The sequence below is a fragment of the Bidens hawaiensis genome, unplaced genomic scaffold (genome assembly GCF_021521415.1).
Source record: "Bidens hawaiensis isolate Kalapana, Puna unplaced genomic scaffold, B.hawaiensis_p1.1 tig00055893_1, whole genome shotgun sequence".
Lineage (NCBI taxonomy): Eukaryota > Viridiplantae > Streptophyta > Magnoliopsida > Asterales > Asteraceae > Bidens > Bidens hawaiensis.
In genome coordinates, this window is record NW_027500070.1 from 97,871 (window position 1) to 115,555 (window position 17,685).

At 37.0% G+C, this 17,685-nt stretch overlaps 1 protein-coding gene across 1 annotated transcript; it reads left to right on the forward strand.

Annotated features, from left to right (window-relative positions):
• Window positions 1-5,592: 5,592 nt before the first annotated feature.
• On the forward strand, window positions 5,593-6,483 carry LOC143601207 (uncharacterized). The gene has a single exon (XM_077078675.1). It carries the CDS (start codon window positions 5,593-5,595, stop codon window positions 6,481-6,483), a length of 891 nt encoding a protein of 296 aa, XP_076934790.1.
• The last annotated feature ends 11,202 nt before the right edge of the window (window positions 6,484-17,685 follow it).

Below are 17,685 nucleotides of genomic sequence, written 5' to 3' on the forward strand. Positions count from 1 at the left end.
ATGGAAACCCTTTGTACATAAATATTATTTTATAAATTAGTATGAAAATGGAAGACTGAGATTTGATTATATAAAAATGTTTCTTGATGATTTAAGATTATAAGGATATAAGGATCATGCTTTTTGTGATTTTTTGCTTTGAATCTGTTTGTTGACAGATCCTATGTTTTAGACTGTAGGTTGTATAACTTGATAATACGTTGGTGTTTATGATTTATTTTTTGTACTAGGATTAAGTAAATGGAATGTAGTTTTCTAAAAGTCAAGAATCATAATTTTTGAACTTTATTTGACTTGTTTTTATTAATTTACAAAATCGGATTGCAATCCTGATTGAAAGAGAATTTTTCTGAGCTGCGTTGTAAATTGTATAACTTGAGATTTAAAATAGATATGGGTGTGATTCCGCTTCTGAAATGTTATAAATTGAAGTAAGAATCTAATCCAATTGGTCTTGCATCAATTGGACAAATATTGAATTTTTGGCAAATATTTGTGTACTGTTGTTTTAAAATAGAGACTGAAATTAGGTGTTGTAGAGGGTGAATATTCTGTAAATTTGTGTGAGTTGGAAAATTATAATAAAAATATATGTTGTACCTAATACTTGAAAGAATATGTGTGAATTATTTGGTAATTTAATCACAAGTTTTGGTTGGTTGGAAAAATCGGTTTTGATAATTGAAAACTTGTTCTGGATGATTAGCATATTGGTTAGTAAAAATAATTGTAATTTGTAATAGATTGATTGTGGTAAATTAAATTTTGACTTTACGGGTCAACTTAGAACTATTTGACTAAGTGGTTAGTCTTACTTTTATAAGTGTTGAAAGTGGTAGAAGTTAGACTTAGCCATAAGATTGTATGAAAATTGGCTAAGTGTACATTACTTTATTCTTATGATTAGGAACATAATGTAATCTTTCTACGTCTAGAAAATTGGTCAAAAGTCACCAACGGGTCGTCGGTCAATATTTTGGTCAGAGGTCAACATTTTGGTCAACGGTCAACAAAACTCAATTTTAGTCTCCGGACATAGAGACTTGGACTTTTTAGTCAACGGTCAACAACTTGGACCTTTTGGTCAAAAGTCAAACGAAAAGTCAAACTTTAGTCAAAGTCAACAAAAGTCAAACTTTGGTCGAAGTTAATAAAAAGGCAAACTTTGGTCAAACTTCAAATAAACAAGGGAATTGTTTGGATACTAAGGGTTATAGAAATCGCTTAGCGAATACTTATAGTGCTTATATGATTTAGGCACTAGAACAACTTTGACTTAAGCAGTTGACTTTCAATTTGAACCGTATTCGAGGTGAGTTTCACTACCCCACTTTTTACTTACTCCTTTTGGGGAAAAAGCATGCAACATACAAACTTTTTGGATAATTGTTGACTTTTTAATACCTCATGTGTACATTGTGAACTTATACTGAAGTCCCCCATGCACATTGGACCGTTAACAATTGTACATTGGCTCAGTAATGAAATATAGTATTACTGGGTTTGACGAACCCCATCGGGGCTCTCGGTTGAGGGAGTCGTCGGGCGTCTCATTTACTAGAAACACACTAGTCTTATATTAGACTCCGTGGGTGGCAAATAAACTAACAAGTCAGCCTCGGTCACAATGGAACCTACACTAATGTAACATGATCGCTAGCCTAATTAACTAGCGGTATTTTTAATGCATACGTTATTCATGCTTTGTTACTTACTAAATGGTTTGTTTGACAAACTTGTTTTTAAACTCAAACATGTTAACTCACCAACCATTGTGTTGACCTGTTTTAGCATGTCTTTCTCAGGAGTTTAAGGTGCACATGGAAATTGAAATGAGTCTAGGATTCATGGATCCCACTAAGCATTGAATTACGTTGGGATTCTTTAATGAAATGTTAGGACTGGGCGTCTTAACACGCACTTTGAGTTTTTAAGTGTTTTCATAAATTATACGCTTCCGCAAATGTAAAAACTTTATTGTAAATGTACTTACCTCAATTATGATGAGCAATAATATTTAAATATTTTCCATTATAAATTGGTTGTTCGTTATGACACACGGCTAGATCCTGGTATGTCACGCGCCTCACGGTGAAACCCCGTTAGTCGAAAATTGAGGGCGTGACACATTCAACCATACGGAATGTTTCATCTAGACCCTTTACTGATTATACATCAAGGGACATGGAAGAAGAGGAAGAGCCGGAAGAAGAGGAAGAAGACGACCCCGAATAAGACAAAGATTCAGATGAGGAAATATCCGAAGCAGTAACCACTCCAAGGGAGGAACCATGAACAAACTCCAAGTGTGACTGCCCACCAGATAAAGGATGTATGCACCCATTATTTCACATAAGTCCATGTTATGACCCTGAGGATCCGTATGTGCAAAGTATTCAAGGGATTCAAATCAGGTTTCCACCAGATTTTCCACCTTTTCAAGGTAATATCCCTTCAATTTCGGAGCAAGAAAACGAGATCTGTCAACAAGAAGTGGCAGCTGAAGCTTTCATCAACCATCCTTTCGAAGCAAGTTCATCATCGTATCCCAAAAATCACTACGATATAGTGATGATAGGATATCATGATCCACCGCCACAATATGGATACCGAACCATCATGCCGCGATCCTAGGAGGAACATCTGGATCGAGCTCTGCATGAGACAGATGAGCTAAGGAAGAAGGTTGCTAAAGATGAAAGCAAAAAGAAGAAGATGTGAGACAAACTTCTTCACAAGTGTAACAAGATGATGAAGATGGTCAAGAAGTTTATGAAAGACTAGAAACTCCTGAGACGTTATCAAGAAAATGTATCCGTAGTTTGTATTATATTAATGTGTTAAAAAATAAGAACGAAGATCATTCTAATAAGGATAGGGATATATATATATCTGTGTGTGTGTAATGTAATAATATATATCATTTATGATATACATATATATATATATAAGTGTGTTTTAAGAAAAGAATATAATTATTTCAAAATGTCGAATCAAGAAAATTCTCACAATGTGGAAGCTTCTCAAAGAAGAAAAGACAACCGTATTCAAAACGAAAATAATCAACAAATTCCAAAACAATATAGGAAACAAATCCAAGAAATGATAGCAAAAGCCGTGAGAGCTTAATCAAATCGAAAAAGTGAAACAAGGCAAACGAAAACTCTCGAAAATCAATAAAATCACATCCTAAGCCATCTCATCTCGAAGCAAGCGTTCACGAGTCAAACGTTGGTGGCAATTATAATCGCAAATTCAAGAAACTCAAAATCGAAGGTTGTTTGTTCATAGACTTCAAAAACTTCGGCCCCAAAGAATTTTATGGTGACAAGGGCGCCATTGCGATGCTAAGGTGGCTAGAGGAGATGGAATCAGTTGTGATACTTAGGAAGTGGGCTGAACAATAAAAGATCCAATATACGACACAAATGTTCAAAGGAGAAGCTTTGGAGTGGTGGAACACTCTGATTATGAGCAAAGGGAGAGAACTGCTATATCAACTAAGGTGGGAAGAGTTCAAAGACATAGTGTTGGCAAAATTCTGTCCAATGCACGAGACTGGCCAAATCCAATCCAAGTTCCTTAACCACAAGGTGGTTGGAACTAATCTGCGTGAATATAAAACCATATTCCACGAGTATTGTAGACTCGTACCCCAGCTGGTAACGCCAGAATCCAACAAAGTAGCACGGTTTATATGGGGACTTACGCGAGAAATTCACGAAATGGTAAGGTCTCACTTACCCCAAACCGTTGACTCCGCCAAGAAATTAGCTGCTTATCTGATAAACGGTTTAATCCGCAACAAAGAGGAAGACAAGAAGGTGGTGTCGTCTAACGACCACAAAAAAATTGGTGGTGCACGATTCAAAGGCAAAGGCGTAGAGCAACGAAAAGATGGATCTAATTCCAACTACACCCAATGCAAAATTTGCAATAAATATCACAAAGGCCGATGCCACTTTGCAAGAAATACCACCACTTGATAATCTTGGATTTTCTTCGTTGATGACCGAGGCTAATTCGTGAGCAGAGAAACAATCATCAAATGGACGATGATAGAACAGTTGTTGCACAAGCCTTCGATGGCTTGACAGGAAACTAGTCATGCATCATCATTCCCGAGATCAACAATCCCAACTCATAGCAGATTCTGTAATACGTCATGAACCCTCTCGTTCAAAATAACCAATTTCATGGGCGTGATAACGTGGATGCACCAGCACACATTAACCAGCTCTACCGCATTTTAAAACTTTTTAATTTACATGGTACTACTGAAGATGCTATTTTCTTACATCTTTTCCCCTTTTCACTTGCAGGAAAGGCAGCTCTTTGGCTTAACACTCAGCCACCTTGCATGTTTACCACTTGGGAAGCACTGTGTTCAACTTTTATCAAAAATAATTCCCACCTGCTAAAGCAGCTTATATTCGTGATCAGATCCACTCTTTTCACATGGAGCCAGATGAACCTTATTGTCATGCTTGGGAGCATTTTCAGAACCTGTTGTCTCGTTCTTCACAGAATGGTCTCACACCATAGTCTCTCGTGGAGAAATTTTACAATGGGCTGAACTACGAATCCCAAGTTCGTTTCGACACGACTTCGGGAGGAAATCTAATGGCCAAGAAAAATGTCACCGAATGTAACGAGATTTTTGAAAGCTTTGCTCAATCAGAATACGCCAAAGGGCCACATCGCGGGAATACCACTCCCATCATTAGTACATCCTCATCTGCTCGAGGTGCACACCAGGTTAATTTGGATACCGGTGTGGCTACTGCCTTTGAATCACTAACTAGAGAGGTGAAGGAAATTAACAGAAGGGTGCATAAGTGTGAGTTTTGTAGGGGTGGAGATGTTACTTTGGAATGTCCTTTGATGAATCAAGAGGTCGATTTTTTTGTTGGTCAAAATAGGTTTCCTAACAATCACAACAACAACAATCAGAATTGGAACACCTACAAGAACCCAAATCAAAATAACTCCAACTGGTGTCCGTCGGGCGCACCACCTGGCTTTCAAAATTCTTATAATCAAGGACAAGGTCAGTATTTCAATAATAATAATAACAATTGTACTAATGTTCAAAATAATGTGCAGGATTCGAATGGTGGAATAGGACGTTTGGAGGATAAGATGAAGCAAATCCTGGAAAGAGATCAACCTGCACAGAAAAAGTTCGCCGAGCACGACCTACTCTTCAAGAATCAGCAATCATCGTTACTTGACCTTCAAAGGTCCGTGGGCGATGTTTCTCGGCGTCTCGACTAAAGGCCTCATGGAAAGTTTTCTAGCACTACTCGAATCTGACCGCTTAATTGAAAGCCATTACCACTTGTAGAGGAAGGGTTTTGGGTCCCGAGGTAGTTAAAGAAAGAGTTGAAGTTGAAGATGAGGAAGTGGTAGATGAAGAGATTGAGATGGAGATTCCGGGTAAGACACAAGGTAAATCACCAATTATTGAGCCACGAGTTGAGAAAACGCCGGTTGAAGTCCAGCCACCACACACCATTGATCTTGCCCATGTCCCGTATCCCGCTCGTTAAAGCATAAAAATACACAAGGGAATACGGGCATTTTCTAGATATGTTTCGACAGTTGAAGATCAATCTTCCGTTTATTGAAGCTCTCAAACACATGCCAAAGTATGCGAAATTTTTGAAGGATTTACTTAAGAGAAAAGATTGGTTAGGAGAGGTTTCATCTATTCCACTTAGCGGTGATTGTTCGGCGGTAGTGTTGAAACGGGTCTCGGAAAAGTTGTCAGATCCGGGTGTGTTTACGATTTCGTGTATGTTTGGAAGTGATATGATGAGTCAAGCGTTGGTGGATTTGGATGCTAGTATTAATCTTATGCCATATTCGTTATATGAGAAGTTGCAGTTATGCGAGCTTACACCGACTCGCATGTCATTGTCGTTGGCGGATCGTTCGGTTAAATATCATAGGGGAGTTATTGAAAATTTACTAGTGGAAGTGGAAAAAATTGTGTTTCCGTTGGATTTTGTGGTACTTGATATGGAGGCCGACGAAAGGGTTCCAATTATTCTTGGTCGCCCGTCTTTGAGAACGGCGAAGGCTCTTATTGATTTGTATGATGGGAGGATCACGCTTAGGGTTAGTGATGAGAATGTTACGTATGACGTTGCTAGGTCGATGAGGCACTCGGTTGATCACGATGATTTTAGTGATCCATGCCATTCGTTCTACTTTCTCAATTCTTTTATTCAAAGTTTTGACACGTGTCTTGATTACATTTGTGGAGCCAATATGTTTGGGATGGATGTAGAAGAAGATTTGATGGAAGATGTACTGGATGACGTTTCTTGTTTAGCGGAGATTATGGAGGTTAGTGAGGTTATTTGTGAGAAAGAGTTAGAAAAACCCGCTCCGTTGGAATTAAAAGTTCTTCCGTCATATTCGGTATATGCTTACCTTGAAGAGGGCTCGAATTGGCCCGTTATTGTTTCTTCCTAGTTGTCGGAGGAAGAAAAGTCAAAGTTGATAGAAGTGTTGAAGTTGCATAAGGGAGCGATTGCATGGAGACTTTCGGATATTCAAGGTATTAGTCCCACTTATTATACCCACCGGATTTTGATGGAAGATGAGTATAAATCAGTAGTTCAACCCCAAAGGCGTCTTAACCCAAACAGGTAAGAGGTTGTCAAGAAAGAGGTTTTGAAGTTGATGGATGTCGGGATGATTTACCCGATTTTAGATTCTCCATGGGTAACTCCGACCCAAGTTGTTCCATAGAAAGGGGTATGACATTTTTTATGAATGGAAAGAATGAATGCATCCCTTCGTGTACGGTTATCGGTTGGCTTGTGTGTATTGATTATCGGAGGTTGAATGATGCCACTCGGAAGGACCAATTGTCGTTTATTGATCAAATGTTGGAGCATCTTGCAGGTCAACAATTTTATTGTTTTCTTGATGGTTTTTCAGGTTATTTTCATATTCCAATCGCACTGGAAGACCAAGAGAAGACGAATTTTCCATGTCCGTATGGCACATTTGCGTATCGTCCCATGCCGTTTAGGTTGTGTAATGCTCTGGCTACTTTTTAGCGTTGTATGGTGGCTATTTTTCAATATATGTTTTTCAATATACTATTTAGCGTCCATGTAGGTATTTATGGATCATTTTTCGGTGTACGGTAATTCTTTCGATCAGTGTTTGGGTAATCTAGAGAGGATGTTGAAAAGGTGCATTGAAACAAAGTTGATGTTGAATTGGGAAAAATGTCACTTTATGGTGACGGAATGGATCGTGTTGGGTCATAAGATTTCAAGAGATGGTATAGAGGTGGAAAGGGCAAAGATTGATACGACTAGTAGACTTCCTCCACCGACAAGTGTTAAGGCTATATGGAGTTTTCTTGGTCATGCTGGTTTTTACTAGCGGTTTATTAAAGACTTTTCAAAATTTACCCGCCGATGACCCAACTATTAGAGAAAGATGTTCCTTTTGTATTCGATGAAGATTGTTTAAAGGCGTTCAAGTTCTTGTAAGAGCAACTCGTGAGTTCCCCTATTCTCGTTTCACCTGATTGGGACTTACCTTTTGAGCTCATGTGCGATGCAAGTGATTATGCAGTTGGGGCGGTTTTAGGGCAAAGGCGTGAGAAACATTATCACCCGATATCTTATGCAAGCAAGATGTTGAATGATGCCCAAGAGAACTACACAACCACCGATAAAGAACTTTTAGGCATTGTTTTTTGCATTTGACAAGTTTCGGTCATATCTAGTGCTTTCGAAAACCACCATTTTTACCGATCACGCTGCATTTTCTCTTTCATAAGAAAAACGCGAAGCCTCGTCTTATACGGTGAATTCTTCTTGTCACACCCCAGATTAGGGCCTAGGCGTATGACCACGAGTTGGTACCTATGTTGTAAATATATCAGAGTTGCAGTTTATTTTAGCGAAAGACTTTGGTTTGAATATAATATTAATTTATTTGAAAACTCCTTGGGTATAAATACTCGAGCGTTTGATTTATAAATCATATTTTTAAATCTTGTTTATAATATTTTGATGATTCAAAATTGAGCCATCTATACCTTGCGAGCATCTATCATCATGAATGATTATGTTCCTTGCTACCTGTGCTAATATATTTCCCTGAAATGTGGGGAAAATAAGTCAGCTATATGCTGGTGAACACGTATGACTCTATAAAATATTTTGAATGACAATTACAATACAATCATAGTTTCCTATACACCCAGCAGATGCACGGCCACATCTGGGCTTTGTACCACTCCCCTACACACACACAGTTGTTCCCCCGAGCTATATGCGTATAGCCCCTACAGGGAGAACTAGTTATGACCATTAGCCCGCGGCCACCTGGCCATTGACTGATAGGCTGAACAGTTATGTTTGGATCCAGACACATATGTACTCGGTCGGAGTTGCTTTTATTGTCTATATTATATTATAACGTTTTAGAGATTATAAAATCTCATGAAATCATTGACTGACTCGTTAAGACAAACACCCGTTCATCTTATCGAGTATAAATATGTTTTGATTGATTGATTGAAAATGTTAACGTATTTACGTTATAAAAGGTTTGAACGTATTCACTTGTGATTGTCTGTTCTGAATGATTGGTGATCTCGTTTGAAACCTTGACTGTGAATGTTGATTGATTGATTGATGATTGACCTATTATAAAATAGGTTTATATAAATATCCAGATCGTTACTTGATCCGGCTACAGACCCTTAGTTTGGTTTTGATAGCTTTTAAACTTGATTGATCATTTGTTTGAATAAAATATTGAGACATATAGTCTTTTTATTTATTTACCAAATCATATGTTGAGTTTCTTCTTCATGAAGAAACATCTATAATCGGTTTCTTCTTCAAGAAGAAACATTCATTGACTTCTAGTATTGAATGTAAAATCTTATGTTTCTTAATTATGAAGAAACAATATTTTAGCTATATTTCTTGTATATGAAATACTACGTTTCTTAATTGTGAAGAAACTATATGACTATATTCTTATGAGTGAAAAATTATGTGTTTCTTAATTGTAAAGAAACATTACTAAAATCCTTTGTATGTTTAAAGCTTAGGTAAACATAATTATGATCAATGTTTGGGCTATACCCTTGACTATGGTCTAAGCCATATAATATAATAATAAAATAATGACTTAGGCAGAACCCCTACCTTACACGGGTATTCGGAGTTTGATTAATAAGATTGATTGAGCAGCACTTCTACTTTCTAATGCGTACTAGAGCTTAAACTGTCAGAATCTTAGAGCTTGGCACGAACTTCAAGGTTGGCACGCAAAACGAGGGTGACATATGGTGGTCGTCGTGTTGTGCACGTACTTTGAGATATCGTCGATATATGACACGGATTACAAGGTGACGATTGTCGGTTCGGGGCACGGAAACCGAGGTAGTGAAAGAGTAAATCTAGAGAGAGAAAGGATTTAGGTGTGAGAAGTGATGGAGCCATGACACCCCTTTTATAGGCTGAGATTGTAACCCGTCGCGGTACGCGATGGGTCAAGGTAACCTCGTCGCGTATCGCGGCGCCACAAAAATTACACCGCCATACTAGAAGCTGCCATGTGTTCGCTGACTCATCAAGGTCCATCGCGATACATGATGACCTGTGTTCTGGGCTCATCGCGTAGCGCGATGTGTCCCTGAACTCAAATTTTCACTTTTAGTCCCTTGTCTTTTGGTAGCTTGTTACTTCTGGGTCTAACTCCCATTGTCCAAAAATACTAAGGCGGCTCTCAAGCGGCTCGCGGTGATGCGAGCGTGCGAAGTGCGCCATCAAAGCGCCACATTGCGCCCATCGCCCTTCGCCCGAGCCCGTGCGCTGTGCGCGTCGGGTGCTTCGCACCCTCCGCTAGGACCACTAGGTGTATGCTAGGTATAAAAGAATAATATAATGGAAATTCTCTTACTTATAAAGAGCTTTCATTTCTTTACCACTTTCCATGTGGGATGGATTTTAACTTCCTTATTTATATCCATGTGGAATGCTTCCACTTTCTTACATCTTTCAATGTGGGATGGAATTTCCGTATTCCATATCCTTAACATAAGATAACTTTATTTAAGGAATGTTTTTATTTCCTTATCAAATGACTTTATTTTCTTTTAATTTTCTTATTACTTATTTTTTAGAATAAATTTAATCCTTCAACTTTTACTAAGTTGTCAAATTTGGATCGAAATTTTGGGGATGTTACATCCTCCCCTCCTTGGAATGAATCTCGTCCTCGAGATTCGTTGTGAATGATTTCTTACTTCTCGATTTATGATTAGGTTATATCTAATCTGTTTCTTGAGTTTAACTAAAGTTGTTCGAATGATTTAGAATCCTGTTTTGTTGTTAACTCACATCTCTGGATGATGTGTTCAGTTAATAGTTCAGAATGTCATAAGTAATTGTAAATTGCCAAACACAGTGGCTAGTTGTGTTTAATTATTTACCTTACCTTGTATATTCTAAACTTTTACTGATGTTAACTCGATTGTATCTTGAATTCAATTTATTGAATTAATTTATCCATCTTTATAACTTTCAAGATATCCATTCTTGAATCACGTAATCCCTTACTGCATGATCTTGATGGATCCTTCCGTTTATTAATGATACCTTCAAACTTTTGAAGTTCGGATATTCTTATGTCTTAGTTTTTCATCTTTCTATTAGATGCTGATTGAGTAACAAAATTTCTTGTATTTCGAGAACTTTTGAAATTAACTACCTCTTTTCCAAGGTAAAGGTAGTACATGTATGCTAATATATTTATTTATATACATTAGGGATTTAAATACCCTTTTTCTATTACAAAACTTCTCATTTTGATCACGAGTTTACAAACGGTTACAAGAGTTGACTATTTATTCCTTATCCTCTTGTTTGCATTTATACTTAGTTATCAGATGCTCCTTGTTTTTCCTCCTTTCTAGTGTTGCTGTTGCTTGATCTTTTTATTTCTTATTGTGTTTTTGAACATCCACTTTTAAAATGTCCTTTTTCTCCTCATTTGAAACATGCAACTGCTTTCTTTCTACAGTCTTCTTCAGAATAACCGTTTTTGTTACAAAAAGTACAGGTGATTATGGTTATGTTCTTGTTTTGTTTTCGACATTTTCCAAAATGTCATTTTCCACAGTTTTCACAAATTGGTCTGCTGTATTGAAATGGTTTTTCGTGGTTGATCTTCTTCATTTGTTTGATTGTTGCTTTTTCTTTCTTTTTATTCTTCTCTTTAACCTCTATTTTTCTTTCCATATTATTGATCAAATATCTAGCCAATTCCATAGCCGAGGAGGTAGTTTGTGGCATATGGGTTCTTACTATATCTTCTATCTCCTTGGGTAATCCTGATATGTATTGAATAACTTTGTCATATTCTGAGTTGTCTAGAAGCGAAGTTGATTGGTAATCTCCAAGGAACTTAGTGTTGTACTCTATGAGATTTATGATATCCATCTTAGTTTGAATAAGATTAGCTTCTGGTATTGGGAAAAACTGTTGTAATACGAGTTCTTTGAATGTTTCCCATATCATTTGATACAAGGTTTCTCTGCCCTTTCTTACGATTAGAGTGTTCCACCATTCTAAAGCTTCACCTTTGAATTTCAGAGATGCGTACCGTATCTTTTGAATCTCAGTACATTTACTAATGATGACGATGGACTCAATCTATTCAAGCCATCGTAAAGTTGGTATAACACCTTGGTTTCCAAAAAATTCTTTTGGTTCAAAGGTTTTTGAAATTCTCAAAACTACAACCTTGAGTTACTATAGGTTTCCAGAGCTTACTGTTGAATCGACTATCTGTCTTGAGGTTCTGAATGCTTTTATGATGTGAGGGTTTTGATAAGGATGTTTTCTAACGACCTTATTTGAATTCTTAACTTTATGTATCTCTTCTTTTATTGCATCAGTGAGAGGAGTTAATGTGTCCTGAATTATCTCTTATATTTTGACTAAATATTGTTCATAGGTCTCACGATCAGGTTCTGTCATGTTCTTGTCGTTTCTTTGATTGGAGATTTCATCATTATTTGCTTGACTGTTTAAGTTTGACATTCTGTAAATAAGATTGCATCAGTATGAAAGAAACTTATATACCGATGATATACTAAATGGTACGTGAATCTTAATGCTATAAGTACTAGAAATCTTTTGATTATGAAATGTCTAATAAGTTTGTTGTATTCTTAAATGAATTCATTTCTAAGTTTTCTCTGACCTTAACTAACTTTTCCTTGAGGTTTATCTGTCTCGTGCTATGCACGATTCATATGTTTTCCTTTTGATTAAGGAAATTGTATATTACCATAGCAAATTTCCAAAAATATCTTGATGATGATTGATAAGGTTCTATTGAGGTATAATTACTTTGTCCTCTTTTGTATGCTCTTGAAATGACTAGTACATACCTTGTATACAGATAATCCATGAGAATTTCTAATTCTCTTCCTAGGTTTATTTACGTCCCTTTTGTTAAATATTTCTTTAGCGTTGGCTTGAGGTCACTTATACTTGGGTTTCTGTCCACCTGGACTTTTCCTTATGTTGATCGACATTCTCTTTCTTCCAAACCTTGCTAGGAGAGTTACTTTAAGAGTTTTATGCTCTTGTTCTAGTGCTATACTGATTATATCTATTAAGATCAATATTGTCTACTTTTTCCAATGAATGATTGATCTCTTGATCTTGTTTTTCCTTTTTGATGCTTTTGCGTATCTCCTTTTCTTTTGTCTTTCCTTGTTTTCCATTTCTTTCTTAAGCATTGCTTATGCTAATTTGGTGACATTGATTTCGTAATGATTAGACTTATTTTCAATGTCATACATTCCTTCTAAGGAAATTCTGAATCGTATTCAAACGTTTTCCATTGAGTGTGAGTGAAGTAAGGATTTTGTAATGTTATTATATTGTTTGTTCTTGATAATTGTCTCCATTACTCTTTTTCCCTTTTGACGATATTAGTTTTGATTTACTTGATCCTGCTCCTTGCGTATTCTGATTTGCACTTATCAGAACTAATGGAGTCTTAGTATTGAATGAATCTAAATTTTCTTCCATTGTCGTTTGATATGAGTCTTCGTCACTGGACGTATGATTTGGAAGCATAGACGTTCCTATGTATCCCTTTTCCTTTACTGAATCGAGGTCAACTGGTATACCTATTATGATTGGACATCTGCGTGAGGTTTGATTGAAAGTAGTAATGTGTTCCTATCTTATCCGTAATATTTGAATATTCTATTTAGATATTTTTCAGTCAAATATCTAATTTTATTGTAACTGTGATTGATATTCTTATGAGTACTTATGAATTGCCAGGAAGATACTTCGGTTGTCCTTCATATGGCAAATTAAGAATTTATCGATTATTCTTGACTGATAATGCTTGTGAAATAACTGTTATTACTATTCGCCATGACTGATGGCTCAAATTCGAGTGCGGTGATTAAATGTCTAACTACTTGACATATATGCCCAATAGTAGTTTATATAAGACATATGCTTTTAGGGATATTATCAATTCTTGCTTATCCCTACTCATTTAAATAATTTACAGCTTAGGTACCAATATTTTAATACCTAATTTGTTGAAACCGATGGCTCTTATTTATAAGATTGATATCTATCTCTAGCCTAGGTATGATTAAATACCTAATTCTCTAAGATCAATGGATTTGATACCAACCTGTCACACCCCAAATTAGGGCCTAGGCGTGTGACCACGAGTTGGTACCTATTTTGTAAATATATCAGAGTTGCAGTTTATTTTAGCGGAAGACTTTGGTTTGAATATAATATTAATTTATTTGAAAACACCTCGGGTATAAATACTCGAGCGTTTTATTTATAAATCATATTTTAAAATCTTGTTTATAATATTTTAATGATTCAAAATTGAGCCATCTATACCTTGCGAGCGTCTATCATCATGAATGATTATGTTCCTTGCTACCTGTGCTAATATATTTCCTTGAAATGTGGGAAAATACGTCAGCTATATGCTGGTGAACATGTATGACTCTATAAAATATTTTGAATGACAATTACAATACAATCATAGTTTTCTATACACTCAGCAGATGCACGACCACATCTGGGCTTTGTACCACTCCCCTGCACACATACAGTTGTTCCCCCGAGCTATATGCGTATAGCCCCTACAAGAAGAACTAGTTATAACCGTTAGTCCGCGGCCACATGGCCATTGACTGATAGGCTGAATAGTTATGTTTGGATCCAGACACATGTGTACTCGGTCTGAGTTGCTTTTATTGTCTATCTTGTATTATAACGTTTTAGAGATTATAAAATCTCATGAAATCATTGACTGAGTTGTTAAGACAAACACCCGTTCATCTTATCGAGTATAAATATGTTTTGATTGATTGATTGAAAATGTTAACGTATTTACGTTATAAAAGGTTTGAACGTATTCACCTTTGATTGTCTGTTCTGAATGATTGGTGATCTCGTTTGAAACCTTGACTGTGAATGATTGATTGATTGATGATTGACCTATTATAAAATAGGTTTATATAAATATCCAGATCGTTACTTGATCCGGCTACAGACCCTTAGTATGGTTTTGATAGCTTTAAAACTTGATTGATCATTTGTTTGAATAAAATATTGAGACATATAGCCTTTTTATTATTTACCAAATCATATGTTGAGTTTCTTCTTCATGAAGAAACATCTATAATCGGTTTCTTCTTCAAGAAGAAACATTCATTGACTGCTAGTATTGAATGTAAAATTTTATGTTTCTTAATTATGAAGAAACAATATTTTAGCTATATTTCTTGTATATGAAATGCTACGTTTCTTAATTGTGAAGAAACTATATGACTATATTCTTATGAGTGAAAAATTATGTGTTTCTTAATTGTAAAGAAACATTACTAAAATCCTTTGTATGTTTAAAGCTTATGTAAACATAATTATGATCAAGGTTTGGGCTATACCCTTGACTATGGTCTAAGCCATATAATATAATAATAAAATAATGACTTAGGCAGAACCCCTACCTTACACGGGTATTCGGAGTTTGATTACTAAGATTGATTGAGCAGCACTTCTACTTTCTAATGTGTACTAGATATTAAACTGTCGGAACCTTAGAGCTTGGCACGAACTTCAAGGTTGGAACGCAAAACGAGGCGACATATGGTGGTCGTCGTGTTGTGCACGTACTTCAAGACATCGTCGGTATATGACACGGATTACGAGGTGACGATTGTCGGTTCGAGGCACGGAAACTGAGGTAGGTGAAAGAGTAAATCTAGAGAGAGAAAGGATTTAGGTGTGAGAAGTGATGGAGCCATGACCCCCCCCCCCCCTTATAGGCTGAGATTGTAACCCGTCGCGGTACGCGATGGGTCAAGGTAACCTCGTCACGTATCGTGGCGCCGCAAAAATTACACCGCCATATTAGAAGCTGCCACGTGTCCGCTGACTCATCAAGGTCCATCGCGATACGCGATGACCTGTGTTATGGGCTCATCGCGTAGCGCGATGAGTCCATGAACTCAAATTTTCACTTTTATTCCCTTGTCTTTTGGTAGCTTGTTACTTCCTGGTCTAACTCCCATTGTCCAAAAATACTAAGGCGGCTCTCAAGCGGCTCGCGGCGATGCGACCTTGCGAAGTGCAACGTGCGCCATCAAAGCGCCACATTGCGCCCATCGCCCTTCGCCCGAGCCCGTGCGCGTTCGCATCGGGTGCTTCGCACCCTCCGCTAGGACCACTGGGTGTATGCTAGGCATAAAAGAATATTATAATGGAAATTCTCTTACTTATAAAGAGATTTCATTTCTTTACCACTTTTCATGTGGGATGGATTTTAACTTCCTTATTTATATCCATGTGGAATGCTTCCACTTTCTTACATCTATTAATGTGGGATGGAATTTCCTTATTCCATATCCTTAACATAAGAATGCTTTATTTAAGGAATGTTTTTATTTCCTTATCAAATGATTTTATTTTCTTTTAATTTTCTTATTACTTATTTTTTAGAATAATTCTGGTCCTCCAACTTTTACTAAGTTGTCAAATTTGGATCGAAATTTTGGGGATGTTACACTTCTACTTTCAGAGTTTGACATAGAAATAAAAGACAAGAAGGGGGGCGGAGAATGTAGCGGCGGATCATCTCTCCCGTTTAGAAGATCCAAATAGATAGGAGATTCATGAAAAAGAGATTGGAGATAGATTCCCACATAAGTCAATTGATTTTGTTGCGTCCGAAATGCAAGGTATGCCATGGTTTACTGATTTTTCTAATTATTTATCTACCGGCATTGTGTTAAAGGGGGAAGACTAGGCAACAAAAGAAGAAGTTTACCGGGATGTTACTCAGTATGTTTGGGATGATCATTTTTCTTTTCAAGATTGGTGGTGACCGGATTCTTAGAAGATGCGTGACGAAAGAAGAAGGGTTGGATATTTTAAAACATATTCATAAAGGTTTAATGGGAGGTCATCATGGAGCGCATGCCATGGTTCAGAAGGTATTTGATAGTGGTTTTTATTGGTCGTCGATTGTGAAAGATGCGATGGAGTTTGTTAAGACTTGTGACTCTTGTCAATGCACCGGTAATATTTCATCGAAGAATGAGATGCCCCAAAACCCCATACAAACTCTTGAAATTTTTGATGTTTGGGGCATCGATTTTATGAGACCGTTTCCCGTTTCTGGTGGTTACAAGTATATTCTAGTGGCGATAGATTATGTTTCCAAGTGGGTTGAAGCCCAAGCATTGGCCACAAATGATGCAAGAGTTGTTTTAAAGTTTCTCAAAAAGTTGTTTACCCGGTTCGGTAATCCAAGGGCGATTATTAGTGATCGAGGTACTCATTTTTGCAACGCCGTCATGGAGAAGGCATTAGCTCGTTATGGAGTTACTCATCGCACCACAAACGCTTACCATCCTCAAATGAATGGTCAAGTCGAGAATGCAAATAGAGGGGTGAAGAGAATTTTAGAGAAGACGGTGGAAATAAGTCGGAAAGATTGGTCGGAGAAATTGGATGACGCGCTATGGGCATTCAGAACCGCGTATAAGACACCGTTGGGTACTACACGATTTATGTTAATTTACGGTAAAGAATGTCATATTCTATTTGAGTTAGAGCACCGGGCGAGTTTGGCATTGAAGAAGGTTAATCTTGATCTAACCGAGGCCGCAAGGAAGAGATATTTTTAAATTCATGAGTTGGAGAAACTTCGTGATGCGGTATACTCTCGATCGTTGGATATCAAGTAAAGGACGAAAGCGTTGCACGATCGACATTTAAAGGGAGGTAAAAAACTTCAAGAAAGGTGATAAAGTATTATTATATATCTCTCGTTTGAAGTTATTTGCAGGTAAACTAAGATCAAAGTGGAAGGGGCCGTATTTGGTGAAACAAGTGTTCCCGTAAGGAGCAGTGGAGCTCGAGAATCCGGATAATGGAAATTCGTGGAAAGTGAATGGTCATCGCTTAAAGCATTATCTTGGAGGGCTGGAGGATTCAAACGAGGTGGAGGAAACTCCCCTCGTTTCATCGAACTAAATCATCGAAGGGGTTTTTGAGTGAAAACTCAAGTGTAGAGTTTGTACAATTTATTTCAATTAATTTTATTTATTTTCTTTCAGTA